Source organism: Callionymus lyra, chromosome 7 (assembly GCF_982586985.1).
Source record: "Callionymus lyra chromosome 7, fCalLyr1.hap1.1, whole genome shotgun sequence".
Taxonomy (NCBI): domain Eukaryota; kingdom Metazoa; phylum Chordata; class Actinopteri; order Syngnathiformes; family Callionymidae; genus Callionymus; species Callionymus lyra.
The window spans coordinates 23,328,326-23,348,568 of record NC_141824.1 but is presented as its reverse complement, the minus strand read 5'-3'; the positions used below and the strand labels follow the sequence as shown (position 1 = coordinate 23,348,568).

The 20,243-nt window shown below is 40.2% G+C and overlaps 1 protein-coding gene across 1 annotated transcript; it reads left to right on the top strand.

Moving 5' to 3' along the window:
- The first annotated feature begins 527 nt into the window (after nucleotides 1-527).
- pafah1b1a (platelet-activating factor acetylhydrolase 1b, regulatory subunit 1a) lies at nucleotides 528-20,185 on the top strand. The gene is made up of 11 exons (XM_087795293.1): nucleotides 528-685; nucleotides 4,886-5,194; nucleotides 9,698-9,782; nucleotides 11,777-11,851; nucleotides 12,472-12,678; nucleotides 13,969-14,137; nucleotides 15,758-15,860; nucleotides 15,948-16,176; nucleotides 16,585-16,686; nucleotides 16,760-16,916; nucleotides 17,919-20,185. The coding sequence occupies exons 2-11, from the start codon at nucleotides 5,163-5,165 to the stop codon at nucleotides 17,990-17,992; spliced, it is 1,233 nt and encodes a 410-aa protein (XP_087651419.1). The 5' UTR covers nucleotides 528-685; nucleotides 4,886-5,162; the 3' UTR covers nucleotides 17,993-20,185.
- The last annotated feature ends 58 nt before the right edge of the window (nucleotides 20,186-20,243 follow it).

The following is a 20,243-nucleotide window of genomic DNA, read 5'->3' as shown; positions in this document are numbered from 1 at the left end:
AGCTTCAAGAAAACCTATGAAAACATGGTGTGAACATACAAATCTCTTTTAAATTAATGCAAAATCCGCAAACGTGTTTGTGTTTAATTTTCTCTCCGCAATAGTTTTATGCCAAAGAGCAAATTACTGATATTTTAGTGTAAATTATGTGGGACACACTGGACAGCTGGCCAATACTTTTCAGGGACACACTCCACCTTAGTATAATTAACCTTTGTGTGTTTTTGTTAGACTTTTTAGAGCTTCAAGAAAACCTATGAAAACATGCTGTGAACATACAAATCTCTTTTAAATTCATGCAAAAACCGAAAGCGTGTTTGTGTATATATTTTTTTAATTACAACTATTTTGTCTTAAATTAAGGCGGGTTTAAATAAAATATCAATCAGTATTTTTAAAATTAAACATGTATAAAAACATCTGCACAAAAAAATAAAATGTTTTTTATTTCCTGTGGTGACGTGCGCGCCCCTGTCGGTCCGTGAACGCGAGCCCGTGCGCGCTCCCGCTAGAAGGCGAATGCGGTAGCCTGCTGCCTCCGAACAACAAGCAGCAGCGGCGGTGACACCAAACGCGGCTCAGTCCACCTTCCACGGCGCTACACCCTTATCCCGGAGAGGACATTTCACGCCCACCCGGGTCGTGTCTCGTTCACAGGTGGATACTAACAGACAAAGGCTGAAGGGTGAGTGTCGACGTTTGACAAAGGTTCAGCTTTTAGATGTTTGGCCGTAGATTCTTGCACCTCCTTTTTTTATGTCTCAAAATGGCGGACAGGCCGCTACGACTACAGCAGCAGGTACCCTGTGGAAATAGTTCAAGAAAACCAGTTTATATTTGCGTGTACGCGTTCGGTACCGACACATCCGAGTCGCTTGGTAATAAATCCAAAGCTCATTGTTCGTGAATGTTCACGGCGGGTTCTGTGGTTTAGCGTTTGACTGGAAGTACTTGCTAACTTTCTGACGTTTCGTCTGAAGCTAACTTTAGCGGCTAACTTCAATATAACTGCGGACAGCAAACATTCATCAGTATGTTGTTGTTTTTATTTTTCCTTTAATTGTTTGGTGTTGAACACTAGCAAATGTCGCACAAGGATTGCGGTTGTCAACCGGTCTGGATTTGACAAGTTGTGAACAACCTGTAATGGTAGAAAAAAAACCCAGAAAAGATCCAATATTCGATCTGTCATCCTGTCGATGACGTCGGACGTGGGTTATAAATATTTGATGCCACTACGATGTTGGCTGAGTTCATGGAAGCTGCTCCGGGGGCCGGTGTCGTCTGTGCAGAAGGGCGTGCTGTGCTGTTCTGGGATCGGTTCTTGGTGAGTCGCAGACTCGTCGTTGGTTTTTAATCACAACATCCGTGTTTTTGTCATTCGGTTCCTAGTGAAGGTTAGAGAGGCTTCTTCTTCTTCAACGTCAACTTGATCGTCGCTGCTTCTGCGGCTTGTTTGCTCTGTGCTGGAAAATCAGGGTGGAGCTCAGTGGAGACGATGCTTGGCTGTCTGTTCAAACGTATCGACAGTGAAACGCATCTTTCGCTCATTTTCTCTTGACTGGGAGTATGTAGTTTGAATCGCATGGGTTTAAAATCCAAGATGTATAAATTCCTGGTATTTAATTTCATCAATCAGCAATTTGCGTCTATCCTGACAGCCAGTATACTTGTATTACTGACTAAGTGTAGTGATAGTTTTTCATTAAAACAAATAACCATGGCTCAAAGTAACGGACTGATTTCATTCTACCTTTTTTCTTGTTGGTTGAGTTTCTCTAATAGGAACCTCAATTTAACAGTTTCTGTCCATCCTAGCCACTGTCAGAAAACTATCAGTCTGTTTAGTTGCCATCTTTAAATGTTGAGTTTTCTCCACGACTTGTAAATGGGTAGAAAGTGATAGCATGTCAACCACACATGGAGTTTGAACGTAAAATATTGTTAAACCTGCACTTGTGGAATGATTTGGATCATTTCCCAAAGAGAGACAGTCCTCACTTAAACAACACAATGAATCATATAGTCACTAGATTCAATGATTCTTTTTTTCATGATTGTTGGTCTTTATTATTGCTGCCTTATATATAATATTACCCACCCATCTTTAGTACATTGGGACTGGTTAAGGCAAAGATTACCACATTTATTTATACATTTTTTGGTACAATTGATTCGGTTGTTTTGAACCTCATGAGATGTTGCTCCAGTAGCTCTAAAAATAAATGCAATGCTGCGTTTGGAAGACTTGTTTGCAAAACAAGGTGCTGTGAAAAATAATGATGCTCTTTGTTTTTAGAACTCTGCATAAGAAATTATAAATATCCCTTGTTATGAGAATATATGGTAGTTTGTTTTAACAAGGGTGTAAATAATGGAAAAAAATACTTGAAGTCTCGAACAACGGTGCTGGTTTTGTGTTTTGGCCTGTATATCGACCCATAATATCATGATTTGCCAAGGGTTGTGTGTTGCTGGCTAATGGTGCCTTTACAGACATTATTTCAATAATAACAGATTGGTTAATATCCCTTCATATCTTCGGCTGTTTTGGTTTACAAGATATTAACACGTTGGGTTTTAACTTCATTCTTTAAACTATACATGATAAATGAAGGTTTCTTTAATAGATGTTAAGTATAGTTTGCTTTGATGTGTGATAATTCATGGGAAGAAATGGAATCTACAGAATATATATTAATCCAAAGATGTTCTTGGTCGAACAGATCATACATGTGTTCAAATTATGCTTTTTTTTTTCTTTTTTTGTGGTGAGAAAACTGTATTGACAACTGATGGAAGCTGATAAGCAGAAATGTCATGCTTGTACATGTTGAAGACAGTGTGTTGTGTGTGCCTCTGCATGTGGCTGATAGATGAGATGTTAACTGTGGTAGATGAGGACTGTCAACACATGACTGCCGACAAGATGTTTGTTGTTGAAACAGAGCTGTCACATGTTGATGATACACTTAAATACACTTTTCAAAGCTAAGCACTCCATTGTGTATATATACTGCTACTTTTGTCTAAATGTACAGATTAACAACCAAACCAACCTGTTTGACTATATTCTCTTTGGGTCTTTTTTTTTTACCAAATGTAATTTGTGGTTGCATTTTTTCCAAAGTTGATCTACTTTTTGAAAGCTCAACCATTAATTTTACAATTTAATTTAATTTAATTTATTTCTTCAATGTTCTTATTGACATTCTTAGATTATCTTTAAAATAACTTGGTGGCATACAGATGGTGGAACACATGGTCTGTCTATCTATCTATGGTTGCTAAAAGTGTATTTGAAAGGCCACCAAGGGCCAATCAATAGATGGTAATATTAGCTTTAGGGATGTCTGGTTTTTCCCATATTTAAAACTTGAAAGATTTGTTGGACTTTTTCATTTCTTGAAAGTTAGTCGACCTACGAACACGTTTTGAAGTATCCAGATGGCTTTACGCCTTGTTTGCTGTCAACTATTTCTACATGGTTTAAATTCTTTTCATTGCTGCCATAGTGAGAAAAGTTATGTACCTTAGATTCCTTCTCGAGTTCATCCTCCATAGTAGTCTCTATGCAAGCTGAACCCAAAGCTGCCATTCTCATGAGTCAGATGGAAATACTGTGGAACGTTCACTGCCACAGTTCTCAAATAATAGTTCTTTCAAGCACTTGATTCCTCCACAAGTTGGTGGCAAATAACTATCGAGTGGCGAAGAAAATATAATTATTAAGAACATTATGCATCACTAGAGTAGTGCTGTCTATAATTGAATTGGTATTTTTCACAAATCTTGCCAACAATAAAAGAACAAGTAATAAAATAAATAAATAATCATTTTTATAAAAATGTATTTGACAAAAGCATGTGCTGTAGCAAGGATGACGACCTTGCTTAGGTATCCCACACGTCATGTCATCCTTCGCTTCTTGGATAAGCAGGCCTGCCAAATTAGGAGGAGACGATGGGGAAGGTCCTGTATGAGATGGTTGGATTATATCTTTGAAACCAGAAAATGTCTTGAAATCTCAGTCAAAGGTAGTGCTGGTGACAAAAGGAATCGAACTAGTTGGCAAATGAGATAAAGAAAAAAAAAACACAAACCAAAATCATTTATGAAAAGGTCATATCTCTTGGTGAACCAAACCATTCATCAAGATTTGAATGTAGAAAAGGTCAAAACTATGAAATGGGGTTTGCAATTAATGTTTTTCACAGAATACAATTTTATTAATTTTGCCATCATAAAATACTACTAATGTCAATTGTCAGCTTCCTTTAAAAGTACTTTATGAGTAAGCACTGTATTGTGTTTTAATGATTTTATTGAGCTTTGTTATTAATGTTAACTGGTCTGGCAGAATTAGCCGGTTGGCTTTTACTAGACTAATAGGCTTAGTGTTTTTCTCCCTCAGTCAAGTGTTTTCCTACTGTAAAAATAGCCACAATGCATTTTATTGACATTTTAACCTCCAGGCCTCAATTTGTTCAATTTCACAGCCGCTCAAATGAATAAACTGCTGACAGCAACTTTTCTATTCTTTTTTTTTTTTTTACATCACCTGACCAGTCGTAGAGAGCTGGTGTGCTCCGGGAATTTGACAAGGGCACAAGTGCTACTAGTGCCTGCTTGGCCGTGTCCCATTTTTTTCTTGTTGTTGACAACCTGGGTGAAAAAAAAACGTTGCTGAAAGAATGTGGGGCAGTTGGATACACAGAGAAAGGAATTGGCTGTAGAGCAGTCCTCTCCTCGAGCCAACTGATGGCACAATTTATTGAACTTGTGTGTTGTTTATGTAAAGTCCAACAATAAATGTGGCACATCTCATGTTCTCTATCATCCACTTTCCATCCCTGTTTACTGACTGTTTCCGTCTCTCTTCCAGATGCAGTGTAGACGTCCCTTGTGACTGGTTTGCCGGTTCTCAAATCTTCGTTTCCCAGGAGTCATCAATTTTAGGGGGGAGCGTGTCCCAAGTTCCCCCTTCTCAGTCAAAGACGTTTGACGCCCCGACTTAACCGTCCAACTACCTTTGGAGTACGCAGCATCCCCTGCCCCCGTTTTGCCTGGCACAGCTCATCTATTGTGTGTGGAGAGTACAGCTCAAGATTCGACTTTTATTGACCGAAACCTCCCCGCCCCGCACGCACAGCCCTGTAACCATGGTGCTGTCACAACGGCAACGAGATGAACTGTGAGTACAGATCACTTTTCTTAGAATGTTGTTGTGCCTCAAGCAACTTTATCTTGTTTATACTTTAGTTAACGAAATTCATCATAATTGATTTGTACAAGAAGACACAGTGATGGCAACAGTTTGGGGGAAAAAGTTTAGAGAGCTCTCTTTATGTGGTATAACAATACTTACTAGTGCCAGTACAATCCATGTCGTCTTGGATCTAGATCTAGATTTTTCCGAAAACTTCATTGTATCTGGTTTGAGCTCTTTTTTCTTCGATATTGTCAGCCATTTTGTTGTCACAAATGCAATCATTATTGTTCCTATTATTCCTCAACCATCCAATTAGAGAGTATATGTGTGATTTTTGCCCATTTTGCTTGAACAAAAGATCATTTGGAGACAAGTAAACTTTACAAAGGTGTCCTTAACTTCAAAAACAATACATTAAATGCTTCTTAAAATAAAGAACATGTTTGTCTTGAGTAAATCTAACTGTAGTTAATTTGCATTCTAAACATTTGTACTACACGATCGCGTCCTTCAACGAGGTTTCTGTCTTTTTGGATTAGCACAGTGGGTGGGGTCTGTTGGTATGGAGAGGGCTATTGGAATGCTAATCTTTCGTTAGCTATTTGCTATTCAAAGAGCCTGAACACCCCCCGACACCCATCTTTTTTTCCCACTTTTGTTTTCCAACTCTTTGGCCTCGTAGCTTTCAGCAATCTTGTATCTCATCACTTTAGCCACATTTGAATATGCATTGCATTTCACCACTTGAACACTTTTCCCCCTGGAACTGATTAACATCATAGGAAATGGGAAAACATCTTTTAACAAGACTGTCAACCCCTAATTCCTCCTGGTGCAATGTATTTATTAGTACCAAATCATGCATGCTTAAACCATCCCTGTTGACACCAGTATTTGTAGTGTGCAACATCATATACTAGGACATTCTGTTGCTTTGTATACCCAGTTTATAGCATACTTATGTATACTCATAACTCACTTTTCAAGCATATCACCTGATTTACCAAGCTGGTTCTGGAACAGAATATAAAAAGAAAGGGTTTGAGTATTAGTTTTTAACAAAGTCAGATGCTATGATGGCGTTGCATCTTCACAACAACTCTATTTTTGTTAGCATAGCCAATGAGAAACATGTCTGTTTCTTTATAGGGTCAGCGGACTCATCCCCATCGGCTTGTAGTAATAATAGATACAGAACACAAACCCTTGGCTCCCTGAAAGACCTGCAGGCAGCAATGTGCAGATGGAGCTTTTTATCCTGTGAACTTTCTCCTCGTTGTACAAAGACTTTCCACTCAGCTTAATTCAAAACCCAGTCTTTCAGATCGTTCATGCAGTTATTTCAATTGTGCACTTGGTGTGTTAGCTGTCAGAAGGCTTGCATAACCTAAAGAATGTTGACTGTACATTGAAGGAACTGTAAAACTAATGATGATTCATTATTGAATTGCCTTCTAAGACAGCAGTGTGTTGGAGCACAAACTGCCTTATTCAACTCGGAGAACTGTATGTTTTCTGTCGATCAACCCAACTATTTAAGTTTTTTTATAATCTGTATGTTTTTGTCTTTTTACTAATATTTTCTGTTTTTTTTTTAAAAACATTAACAAAATTGAATATGACCTATTTTACTCTTCATGTCTGATTGGACGTTGGAAATGATTCTGTAGTGTAACTTCACATTTCAGGTTGCATCAGAAGGGGTGTCAGAGGGTATGACCCTGAGGCACAACTGTAAGAAATGAAGTATTCTGTAATAATCACAAGAGTTTGTTCAAAGGGGGGGTTGGGAAATTGTTTTATTTTTTATTTACGTTTCCCGACTCTTCCTAAAAAGTAGCAGCAACAGCTACCTTTACCTAACCAATGCATTTAAACTGATTTGCTGGCAATTATTCTCTGACAAGATGTTATGACCGGAATGTAATCCTTTATTATGTAATTAAAAGTATAGCTGTGATTTCACCTCTTGTTCAAAAAAACACTTCAACTATGTTTTTGTATACATTTTGCATTTATTCTTGTGCAAAAATGTATACACAATACAAGTATATATTTTTCTTATCAAGATTGGTTTGAATCAGTTTTTTAAATCAAATCATGACCCCATTGAATCCTGAGACACATTCCTGTCCCTACTTTACAATCCTATACTTTTGTACTTATTTGACATTATCGCCACAATTATAAAACAATTTATATGAATCCATTAATGTCGTTTTGCTGTAAATGATCTATTAAACCTTGTTGCGTGTGTAACTGGACAATTATGCAATCAAGTCATATGTTTTCATGGAATCTTACCCGCGATAAGTTCTCCGAGACGTTATCAGCTGCTTAGCACTCGACTTTCAAAGCTCTCAAAATTCCTCTCCAATTCCCCCTCGCATTAGTCTTGCTGAAATGTTCTCGTGTTGTTTTCTTTCTTTAGTCCACATTTGAACATTTTGGTTTTTGCGGTTTTTCTGAAAGGGGCTCATTGTGTTTTTTTTATTTTTTTTTAATATTATCACATTATAAAAATGTGATTTTAGGACTAGTCAAACAAGGTTCCCTGCTTCGAACCATATTTTCGCAGTGAAATTACAGCTTTTGAATCATTTTTGATACTCGAATTTGCTCTTGTGTTTATTTAATTGAAGCTTTGGATTTTTTTTTAGATAAACCCAATCTGTTCATGAGGGAAAACCTTTAGACAGGGAATAGATGATTTTGCATCTTGCTCCCTGCATGAGTTGTTCATGCTGTGAGAGAAGCAGCACGATAATAGACATCCTGTCTGGAAATGGCAATGTGAAAGAGGGACATTTGACTTGGCTTTGTTTAACACATTATCCCCTCAAAACTAGCAAAAATCACTGTAATTATTTGAGATTTCTGTTGTGTCCGATTCTTCTTTGATGCAAGAGGGAAACAAAATCCACAAGTGCTGCCTTTTAGAAAAAAAGGTTACATTTTTAATAGAACTTTGGCAAATTATAAATACCTTGTTTGTGCTTTGAATGTTGTACTAGTATGAACAATCCATCATGGCATGAACAATGCATTAAATAGTGAGATGGCACTGTAGAATGGAAAGCGTACATTTGTCATCTGACTTGATCTGCTGATGGGCTGTGTTGCTCTGCTGACATTATACAGACGCGTCCATCTGCAGATGGCTCACTGGTTTTTATATTCTAGTCCAAAAGGAAGTGATGTCACTAAACTGGGCACTCACTCGCTGACTCATTCAGTTTCTAAGAAGGATGAGGTCATCCATTCTCTTCTAAACTTTCTCTACTCAATTGTGGTAAATAAACACAACAACCATTGTCTTAAGACGTAAGATTTTGGCACACCTCCAATTTTTTTGTATTTCTCTATATGTTTTTTGTTTTTTATATATATATATATATCTCAACTAAATTGTTGATGATTAACAAAAAATAAGCCGTGTCCTCCCGCCCAAAAAATAGTATCTATACAAAAAAGCATTTGGGTATTGTTCTCCTCGCACCTACTTCCATTAAAGGATTTTTTTCTTATTTGAATCACCATTGCATAGCAGCAAGGTGTGATGGGTAACCTTGAGCGGTGACTTGGTCTGGTCTTGTCAAATATATCCAGGTGGGAGCAAACCTATTTGAAAGCTTAACTCGGGGAGAGGATACAAGGTCATGGACCAAGTTGTCAAATTGTCCACACTCCCAATTAAAGCGGCTTCTTTAACCACACGGGACTATAATATATTCAGTGTCTTCACGTTCACTTGGTGTGAGAAGGCTTGGATAAACGAATAAATTGCATACATTGCAGTAACCTTGAAGATCATTCAACACATTTTCTTTTAATGAACGTTTATTCTTGTAAATTTGGTTGAACGTGACATTGAGCTGTATATTTAAAATATCAAGGACTTAATGTTTGCAACAAAATGAAAAACCAGTCTAGTTTATATGTATGTTTAGGTTTTCTCACAGGCAGAGTTTGACAATGAATGGTGCAGTGTTTTAAATGCTCTTTGGTTACATCTTCAAATATTTTAAATAGTAGGCCAGTTACACACCCTGTTCTGTCATTCTTCTCTGGTTTTGTTGTCTTTGACGGGCAAGAAGTTACTGAACATGTTTTGTCTGAAAATGTCTTAATATCTGAGGATCATCAGCCTCGGGCTCATGCATGTGGTTTTTCCGCCTCCGTGTGTTTCCCCTCTCTTTGTGTACATTTATTAAATGGTGAAGCTCTCTTATCGACACCACAGGGAGTCAGCCATCCTTTCCTTTTCTTTGCCCAGAGCAACAAGCCCTCATTAAAGAGCCAGACAGATTCTCTCCATTCGTGTCAAATCGATGAACTGGGTGTGTCTGCCGCATTGAATTTCAGTGTTGCTGGTCCATTTTTGGTGGATAATGTCACATAAAAAACACATAGTAAGACTGTTTTTTTTGTCTGTTTCAGTGACTTCACACATCCTAAACAAATAATATATTCCCTGTGTTTCAGAAATCGAGCAATAGCCGATTATCTACGTTCAAATGGATATGAAGAAGCATATTCCACGTTTAAAAAGGAAGCGGAGTTGGATATGGTGAGTAGATGTTTGTAAAAAAAAAAAAGCATTTCTTCACTTTATTTGATGCTATTGTGAACATGTTGGAGGGCCATACTGGTACTCATCGCGATCATTAAGTGATTCAAAAGCTCGGTTGGAAAAAAGAAAGCACTGTTATGTACGTTTCCTTCACCTTGCCTTCACGCCCTCCTCGTCTCCTGCTGCTACTCCCTTTTTTTGCCAGACGTTTTCTCTGTGGCAGACCAGTGTAAGCGGGCTGAATAATGGATGAATGGAAGGGAGATGGGTGCTCCAGCAGGAGAGTGTCTGAAAGGCATAAGCACAAAGGGACTATTATGATCATAATCATCTACCCACTACTCTTTAAAAGGGAAGAGACAATTCTGTTGACACTTTTCTACCCACTGGCGCTAGACGCAGAATCTGGCAAGGGGGGGGTGGTTTATTGGGCAGTGCGTTGAGGCAGATGGCAGACTAGAGGAAGTAAAACTCAGCCAAATTGAGCTCCCTCCTCTCCCCTATTTGTACTACTCTGCCTCTCTCCGGTTATGGTTCTAGACACGTCCTTCGCGGGGGGATTGTGTGTTGCGTAGAAAATTGTTATTCTCGCAGTAGGAGCCTCAAAGATTCTGTTTCCAGGAGAGGTGGAGGGGAAAGAGCTGTGAAATTGGATAGCAGCGCTAATTTTCTTCTTCATTGATACCCATGTCTTACTGCCAATGGGGTTCTCTGATGCTTCACTAGTTTAGACAGCCTGAGGACCTCATGTTACAGGACGGTTGTCAATCGTTGATGCAAGTACTTAATTGGCTATGTAATTCTATTGTGTAAGTACAATATGAGATTTAATGTTTTTCGATTGATATGTCAGAGATGCCCGGTTACTAAAGCCTCTCAAGCTTTTTATAACATTGCCTCAAACTCACTGGTGAAATAAGTGGACACGTGTGGTACTACCCAATGAACACACCATCTACTTGAACTGGAGTAGGATGCCTTGTTAAGATGTTAAAACAGAATTTATTTATTTTATAGGAATAATATCAAATGGCTATGACACCATGGTGGGTGGGAAGGAGACTGTGAATGAGGATTAGCGTAGTATTATGCTAGTATCTGATGTAAGTCAAGGGAAGCAATCAACACTTAAAACTGTCAGTATTCTGCTTAAGGGTTAGTTATCGATTAGGAAAAACTTCAAAACAGATTCCTGAACAAAACTTTTTATAAGAATGGGACGGCACAAATATTGAGTTACATTTTTCAGCTCTGGTATATATATTATTTCTTAAAAAAAAAAAAAAGAATAACAAATAATGTCAAAAAGAACCAACAAGTGACAACTCAATCTGATTTTAACTGGCTTTGTCAATTATCCGTTTTTCTTCAAAAAAAATCACACATCAGGTTTTGATCACATGTGAGTGTAGAAACGAAGCATGTTTAATACACTGTACTACCAAAGCATTTCAGTCGGTGCCACAAAAGAACTGAAGTCCAATACCCAGTCCAAGCTTCTTATTTGTTAAATGATTCAAAGGGACTCTGGCAGCCTTTATCAAATATATATAGATGCATAAAGCATGAAAGCCCATTTTATTTCTCCATATATGGGCAGTGGACCGGTGTACTACTCTGGGAAATCTCACCAGGTCTTATTGTGATCAGCAGTGGCAGTGCTAGTGTGTGAATAGAGTCACCCGTTGCTGCCACAAGTTAACTTCTGCTGCTGCCTGGAGTACCAGGAGTGTGGCTCTAAGCTGCCTAAGCTTTTCTTGTCTGCAGTAGATTAGCTTGTGTGAGACGGATTAGGAAGTATGTGGCCGTGTATTGTGTGTACAATGTGTGTTTCATACAGTAGGCTGGTAGTGTCTGGCAGTCGGTGCCGCTTTAAACATAAATAATTACGCCCGAGCAATCCCATGCCCACTCTCACTGTTTCACTGCTTATTTGTTTTGTTCCCGATCACCTGTTTCCTTAACTTCTCGTTCTCTTCCCCCTTTAATAGAATGAAGAAATGGATAAGAAGTACGCCGGCCTTTTGGAAAAAAAATGGACCTCAGTCATCAGATTACAAAAGAAGGTTTGTGGGCTTGCTTGGCTTGAAGCGCATGGAAGTCTTGTGAATAGTTCATGACATTAAAGTTGGATTCGCTTTTAACACGTCTGTCAAAGCGGTGACCTCATGACTTAATCGCTGACAATTACACGAACAGCTGACCAGGGGTCAACCCAGGCATTGTTGACCGCCTCAGAGGTTTGTAGAGACGCACCGCATGTTTGAAAACGTTTGTCAGTAATGTAACCAGTAAATCAGCTATTTAAATATTTATAGCTATGTATACTTAAACTGAATTAATTTTTTGTCGTTCATTATTGCAGCAACATTAACAGAAATTAACAGAAGAGCACAATATATCGAGGCTGGTTCCAAAACTGTATCTCCTAGTGTTACACTATGTGCTTTACAGATGTTAAAATAATTCTTAAAACAAACCTTTAGTAAATGTAGAGTCGTACAAAATGATAATGTCATGTAAAAGTCACATTGTGAAAGACTTGTTTCGATTGGTTTAAAAAAAGGGAATGTTATAAATGTATCATTTTATTTGTCATCTATTTTTCGCTCGTGGTCGACCACTGTGGAGATCATGTGACGTAAACTACGATGTTCGTTGAGTGGTTTTCGTTGCTCTGCGCCAGGTTATGGAACTCGAATCGAAGCTCAACGAGGCAAAGGAGGAGATCACCTTAGGTGGACCTGTCACTCAGAAGCGTGACCCCAAAGAATGGATTCCTCGTCCCCCAGAGAGATACACACTGATCGGCCACCGTAGCCCCGTCACACGAGTCATCTTCCATCCGGTTTTCAGTGTCATGGTTTCAGCTTCAGAGGACGCAACAATAAAGGTTATTTTTTAATTATAATTTCCTACACACTTGGAATTGTGCATTGTAGTAAATGTATACACAGCCTAACGATTCTAAAACCATCTATTCTTCTTTCATGTTCTTCTCTTTTACCGCCTCATGCGACATGACATCTTGCTTCTTGTCGTTTACTTGACGGATTACATTTTGCTAATATTGTGATTGACTGTGTTTGTTGTTGTTTGTTTGTGCAGAATGATGGAGGCTCTTATACCGGGAGTTTAAAACTCAATCACACACGGGGTGCAAATCTTTACCCAAAACCTTAAGACAAACCGTCTTAAACAAGGAGAATCACATTCCCATCAACCTCAGTTTTACCTGTTTGTAAATCTCTGTGTAATTGTTGACGACCATAATCTCTGCTCCTTATCTTTAACAATAGGATCTTGAAAGGTCAACCACATTAATCTACTTTGGTTTAAGTAAAACATCTGGCAGGACACACAAGATGACTTTGTGTTCAAATATACATTGAAGGTCCTTCTCAGCTGAGCATTCTTCTACTCTGAGATGTTCAGTGTCAACACACTGTTTAGCTATTTGTCCACCATCCTTTATTCATGAGCTAATGAAAGACACGTGTTCATCTTCTCCTCGGCTACACCCTCACCACAGGGGGCCATATCTATGTTGGCATCCCCTCGGTGCAGCCCCCCTCCTCTAATAGCTGCCACGCCTCCAGGCATCTGCTACTTTATTATTCCACTTAGGCATCGGCTGCAGCTCCATGACAACCTGTCCAGTTCCAAAGCCCTCAACTCCAATGTAAAATTCTGCCCCTCCCCCACTGCACTTATGATTCATTGCTGTGGGCCGACGTCCAGTCCAGTTTTTTATTGATCAATACATTTTCATTTTTTCCTCCACACAAGTGGGACGTGGAGTTTGATCAACCGTGAAACTTTCTCACAGGTGTTCCCTCTTACACAAGTGTTCATTTATGGTTTCATCTGCATGATTGTTCAAACTCCTCACTGCTTCTGTGTGGACCACATGGTTTCCCTAGTTTGTTGGTCCAGCCTGCACTACTGTAATTTTCTTACCACACGTCAGAAATAGGTCAAAAATGATGAGTCGGCAAACTTACCACGATGTGTTACTACTCTCAAGCGATTGCCATCTATTTCAAATTCAATCCAGCCCATCATATCCCAGGTTTATGAGAACAAGAAGCAGTATTTGTAGAATAATTTTCATAATAATTCTAAGTTATTCCCACTATGCACTTGAAAGGTTGCTCAAGCGACTCCATTTGTTCCCGCTCAGGTTTGGGACTACGAGATGGGAGACTTTGAACGCACACTCAAGGGCCACACAGACTCGGTGCAGGACATCTGTTTCGACCAGACTGGCAAACTTCTCGCCTCCTGCTCAGCGGACATGACCATCAAGCTTTGGGATTTCCAAGGATTCGAGTGTATCAAGACCATGCACGGTAGGGTCAGACTTATATATGTACATTTTTTAAATTTGACCTAATTCTATTCTATTTTGCCTGCCTTTTTTAGCATTTGAAGCCAGTAGTCCATTTAAAACCATCATAATGGATTAGATTTTTAAATATGATGTATATTGAGCGACTGTATTTTAAGTTTCTCCAGCTTCCTTCTAAAAACGTGAGCACGGCGGCTGCAGCAGATTACTGCTGATTCGGGCAGTTGTTTAATTACCCACTTCACAAGCAGATAACACTTTTTTTTGTGTATCAGTCAGCCATTGTCACAGACTGACACACGCGCACACACACACACACGCTCGGATGCCTTTTAGCCCGTACTTACTACACACTCTTCATCTGTTTAGCAGCTTATGTATGGCTGAGCGTCTCGGTAATTAGGAATCCTCTTATTCTCTGCAGAGCACGTAAAACCCCAGTTAGACGCCCGTCACACTCCTCATCATTGGGCTAATTACTGCTCTTTGTTTACCAGAGTAGTTCTTACCGTGATAACCTGGACAAATACATAATTTCTGTCTCCTTTTTTCACTAGAAAAACTAGTTTAAGTAGTTTATTATTTTTAAATTGTTATTTTAGTCTTATGGTTTATAGATATTGTATCTCATCTCTGTCACAGAATAACAAAAAACAAACGGATAAAAAGATAGATTTTCCTTTATTAGGCCCACAAGGGGGAAATTTTAAACATGTTGACAAACTGCATTTTTTACTACATTTACTACTGTTATTATTATCTTTATTACTTCTCACTCAAATGTGTCCATTTTTAAAGTCATGTGAAACTACAGACTTTTCTCAAATAACCTAAACTGGTTATTTTCTGAAAATGTTGATAAAATGCCGCTGTAGATGTTTTTTGCTGACATCTGGTTTCACTGAACTGGATACAATGTTGGGACATCAGTACCAGAGAGTACTGATGTACACATGTTGAATTTATTATTTTATTGTTTATTTGAAACGTACAGAAGAATAAATCTGCATGACACCGTTGATTTAAGTGTGCCTTAAATAGATATTGAACCTCTATTGTACCATCAGTATGGGTCTTTTTGTATAAAACTCTCCTTTCATTTAAATAGTTAGATTAGAAGAAGTACTTGAGCCCCGCCCAATGAAAACACTTCTAGAGATTAAATCTTGTTTACTATAACCACGCCCACTCTTGTGTGATTGGTCAAACATTGAGGTTTGTCACTGCACATCATCAATCCTGGAAGTCTCCACCTTCAAGGGACTTGTTGTATAAACAAAGCAGGACGTGGTCACAGAGGAGTGAAGACCATTATTACGTCATAATGGACTCTGCTCTCTTCGCTGAGATTTCAGACGGGGGGGAACTTAGAAAGTAATAAGTTCAAAACATGAAGTGTCTATACATGGTGTAGCATCTGAACCGGATCCAACGACGCCATGATGCAAAACATTCAACATTTGAAACATGCGAGTGGGTCAGTAGAGTTGGGTTTCAAACCCCAAAAGTGGGTTGTTACCGGCAGGTCCCATACGTCACAGGAGTTTCCTTAGAACCTAAGATTTTAATGGTGTCTTGCAGCTTTTATTGAAGTATTTATTTATTTATTTTTATCTTTCAGGGCACGACCACAACGTGTCTTCTGTAGCCATCATGCCCAACGGTGACCACATCATTTCTGCCTCGAGGGACAAAACCATCAAAATGTGGGAGGTTGCCACCGGGTAAATGACAGTTCAAATCCTCTCCTCACAAATGACCAGAACCTCCTTTTTTTTTTTTTTTAAACTCCCTCTATTGTGGCGTTGCAGCTACTGTGTGAAGACCTTCACGGGCCACAGGGAGTGGGTGCGGATGGTGCGGCCCAACCAGGACGGGACTCTGATCGCCAGCTGCTCCAACGACCAGACGGTGCGCGTGTGGGTCGTGGCCAGCAAGGAGTGCAAGGCGGAGCTGAGGGAGCACGAGCATGTGGTGGAGTGCATCTCCTGGGCTCCCGAGAGCGCTCACCCCACCATCCTGGAGGCCACAGGCTCCGAGGTAACCCCCCCACCTCAGTTAGTAGGACCACCTTTATGTTAGACCTGCTCGTGGTGGATTCAGCCTTTATTAAGCTACATTAGTTTATTTGTGTGCGTATTTTTAGAAAACCACATTTTGTTCTGAGGCCGAGGGTTAAGACTATGTTACGAAAGAGAAGGAGGATCATTTAAACTCACCGAGAGGAGGCGGAGCTTGTGTTCCATGGCCCTCGGTCGATCCACTCTTGTGACCGGCCGTGTCCAAATGTAGCCTTGTCAGATGTCGACCGAGATCAAAGAGTTTTTCTGCCTCAGGTTGTTTTTCGCCGCTCTGTCACAAGCAAGAATGAGTTTCTGCTTCTGTAACCCCTGTCCCTGAATGAGCCCGACCCGCTCCCCTCATTTAAACCGTGTGTGTGCGCCCCAGAACAAGAAGAGCGGTAAACCCGGGCCTTTCCTGCTGTCCGGATCCAGAGACAAGACCATCAAGATGTGGGACGTCAGCACGAGCATGTGCCTCATGACTCTGGTGAGGAACAGACCGAGGTCTCAGACCTTATGCCCCCCCCCCAGTGTTTAACCGTGTGGCTCCCCCTCCTCAGGTCGGCCATGACAACTGGGTGCGCGGCATCCTCTTCCACCCCGGGGGCAAGTTCATCGTCTCCTGTGCGGACGACAAGACATTAAGGATCTGGGACTACAAGAACAAGCGCTGCCAGAAAACCCTGTGTGCCCACGAACACTTTGTTACCTCTCTGGGTAAGATGGACGCTCCTTCTCTGTTCGACTGCAGGGTTGCCGGTTCAGACTCTAGAGAGGCAGTGCTGAGAAACAGAGACCCCCTGTTGCCCCCCGGAATATTAGCAGATCAAGGCTTCAGGAGTTCTCAGGAGGAGCTTTTCAGCGAAGCATCTCTTGGCAACCGTTGAAACAAAGAGCTTTTGTAAATCCAAGTAGTTTTTGTATTTACCTCCAAAATAGAGTTTATTTTGTCCTGTTAAAGGTTTAGTTTTAATGGTCAATTATATATTTGATTAACCATTTTAACAAAAGATAATTTTTGATTTGAAGACTGTAGTTTGACTAAATCAATTCTTATCAGCTTTAATCTTGTGTAGAACTGAATCCTTTTTTACATGTTTATTTCAAAACGACTAAAGCTTCAGTGATTTTAAATTATTATAGTAACAAAAAAAGCTGAAATGTGTGCTCAGTGAATTTAACTGGGATTACGACCAGGGATTCTAATTTAAGCAGTGGATTAAAGGGTTGAACATTTTTTACTTTAATTATATTTTTTAAACTCCTCGATGGCTGCCTATTTATTTCATTCTCTTACATTAAAATTAAACATTTAAGTCACTGGTGGATAAAAACATTATCTAATCTTTGTGTGACTTTTAAAAATGATTAAATGTGTCATTTGAACTGCAATAGCATTTAGAAATATTTAAACGGCTTCAGAGGTGAGGTCTGACCTTTCAGATGAAAGCATTTTGAAGAACACCTACCCCACCTTTGACATTTAATTAAAAGAATCCCTTTCATTTTCCAACTGATTTAGATCAAATGTTGAGTAGTTTCGCCCAGTTTTACTTCTTCACCGGGAGAACAGATGTTTACTCAACCTTCAGGGAGTCACAGCGCCACCTGCTGTCATGGAGGAGACCTCCCTCGATCATGAATCTTCTGCATGCATGTTGGAACTAAATCTTTTAAGCTAAACGAGTTTCTTTGTTTTTGTGTTTGTTTGTGTGACAGATTTCCACAAGACTGCTCCATACGTGGTGACCGGGAGTGTAGATCAAACAGTAAAAGTGTGGGAGTGCCGCTGAATTAGGCCTTTTCAAGATTGGACCACCACCTCACCAGGCGCACCTTTGGATCTCCCTACTTCCTCCTTTACCCGCCCTCGCTGCCATTCCACTGACCTCCCCCCCCACCTCCTCCTGCTCCTCCTCCTCCTCCTCACCTCCACCCGCACATCTTCATCTCCTTCGGCTCCACTCTCCACCAATGGTTATGTAGTCATTCCGCTCTCTGGTCCAAAACGACTTTTTGTTTTTTCCTTCGCTGTAAATTATTCCTTGACGTAGATCAAGCTATTAAATGTTACACAAATAAGTATTCTTGCATGGTAATCAAAATAATTGTATACTGTAAATGACATACCGTCGTCTAGGAGTTGATAGATCTAACACGGCTGTCCGTCTGTCACGCAGCCTTACTGACCGACCGGAGGCAGATGTTTTTGACGGGGTGGGGGAGGGGCGGGGGGTCAAATGTAGGGGCACTAAAAATGATAATTTAAGAAATGACGGTGTCTCTATGTGTAAGATTTATTTTTGTCTATTTTTTATTTAGGATCTTTTTCTTTTTCTGTCACTTCCCTCCTCTGTTGTAGTCCGTCGGCGCCGACTCCACGGACGAGGCACAAAAAGACAAAAACGATACGACTGTCAGGCTTTGTCGTCAACATAACCTCTAGCTTTATAACTTCACTTCTCAAGTGTGCATACATTTCTCTTCATGTGGAACTAGGTGATCTTTTAATGGCTGTATATATGAATGTTTAATCTTTCTGTTGTGGACCAGCGGGGGCTTCCATGCACTCTTGTTGTGGCGACACGTGGGCCGTTGTGATGCGACTTCAGACGTGGACGTAGACCTCGCTCCGTCACCGACAAGACTCTGGTCTACGACTTGTGGAACATCTGTATCCAAAGGCGACCGCGATGAAACCTTACAGCGGAGAAAACTTAAGTCTCCCGAGCTCCAAAATCTCTCCGACGTGCAAGAATTTCTGAGCGTGAAAATGATTCTGCATAACAAAGGGTTTGAAGTTTGAGGACCAGTTTTCTGTGAAAATATGAAATGTAAATTTATCTTATTAAGAGATTTGGCTTTTTTTTGTAACGTCACGCAGAAACGATGGGTTGTAGGATAGATGAGGAAAACTATGGAGGGTCCAGTGTGATGAGGAGGATGTTGGGAAGACGGTTAGACTTTTCGAATGAAAAAAAACAAACGAGATTTGCTTCTTTTATGGTAACCAAAACACCTTCGCTGCTGCTGCTGCTGCTCAGTGGAGAAGGTGACGACCTTGTACAGCACCACTGGCCCGTCCTCTGGTCATTTAGCAATTTTTCCATTTCTGTATGCTGAACCTGTGATTCTCAGATTTGATTTCTTTTTTTTTCTTTTGTTTGGGCAAAGAAAGAATCTCGTTGCTTCACCGAACATCTCCTGTTGGCTTCGGTTCTCCTCGTTGTGTGACCAGGATGTGGTTGTTCTCCTGCTCCAGCCTAGGATGTCGGCTAATGTGTCCTGCTAACTGTTGACCCGTCCAGACTGAGTGAAGTCCTCAGTGTCTGGTTCTAGAGCAGCCGCTTGTGTTTTCAACGCTTCTAGAAAGATTGACCTTTTTTTTCTTTTTTTTTATCGCCAAGAGCTTGTGGACGACTGGGACATTCCAAAACATTCTCCTACGCGTGGCTCTGTGGTTGGAGAAGAAATCAATAGAATTAATGGGTGTGCGTTTAAGCTGAAGCCAAAAAAAATGTTGACACGTCGCGATACAATCTGGTTGAACTCCAGAAAAAAACCAGCCTGTTAGGCTCGCCTTGATAAGAAAGAATACTAGTGACCTCAGGAAGACGTGATGGATCTAAACGAGGAAAGATGAATCAAACTGTTGTGGCTCCTTATCCCACCAGGCTGCTGCTGCTACCACGCAGGTTTGTATCCTGTCCAAGATATTCCCGGGTTTTTCAGTCCCAAATAATCCATGTGTTGAACAGTCTGGTTATTAGGGGGGTGTTTGTTATCTCAGTTCTTTCTACCAGTTGACCTGCTGGTTGACCTGCCTGTGAACCACAGCGAGGGCCTCAGACTGCACAGCGTCTCTTGAAGGAGAGTTTATCATGTTTGTTTTTTTTGCCACTACAGTCTCGCACTTCACTCAGCAAACTGTTAACAATATACCTGGATGTCATTATTGTTTGCAATATAATAAAAGATTAAATCTACCATGTCTTGTCGTTTGGTTCTTCGCCTCCAGATGTTTGTTCACACTTTAACGACAAG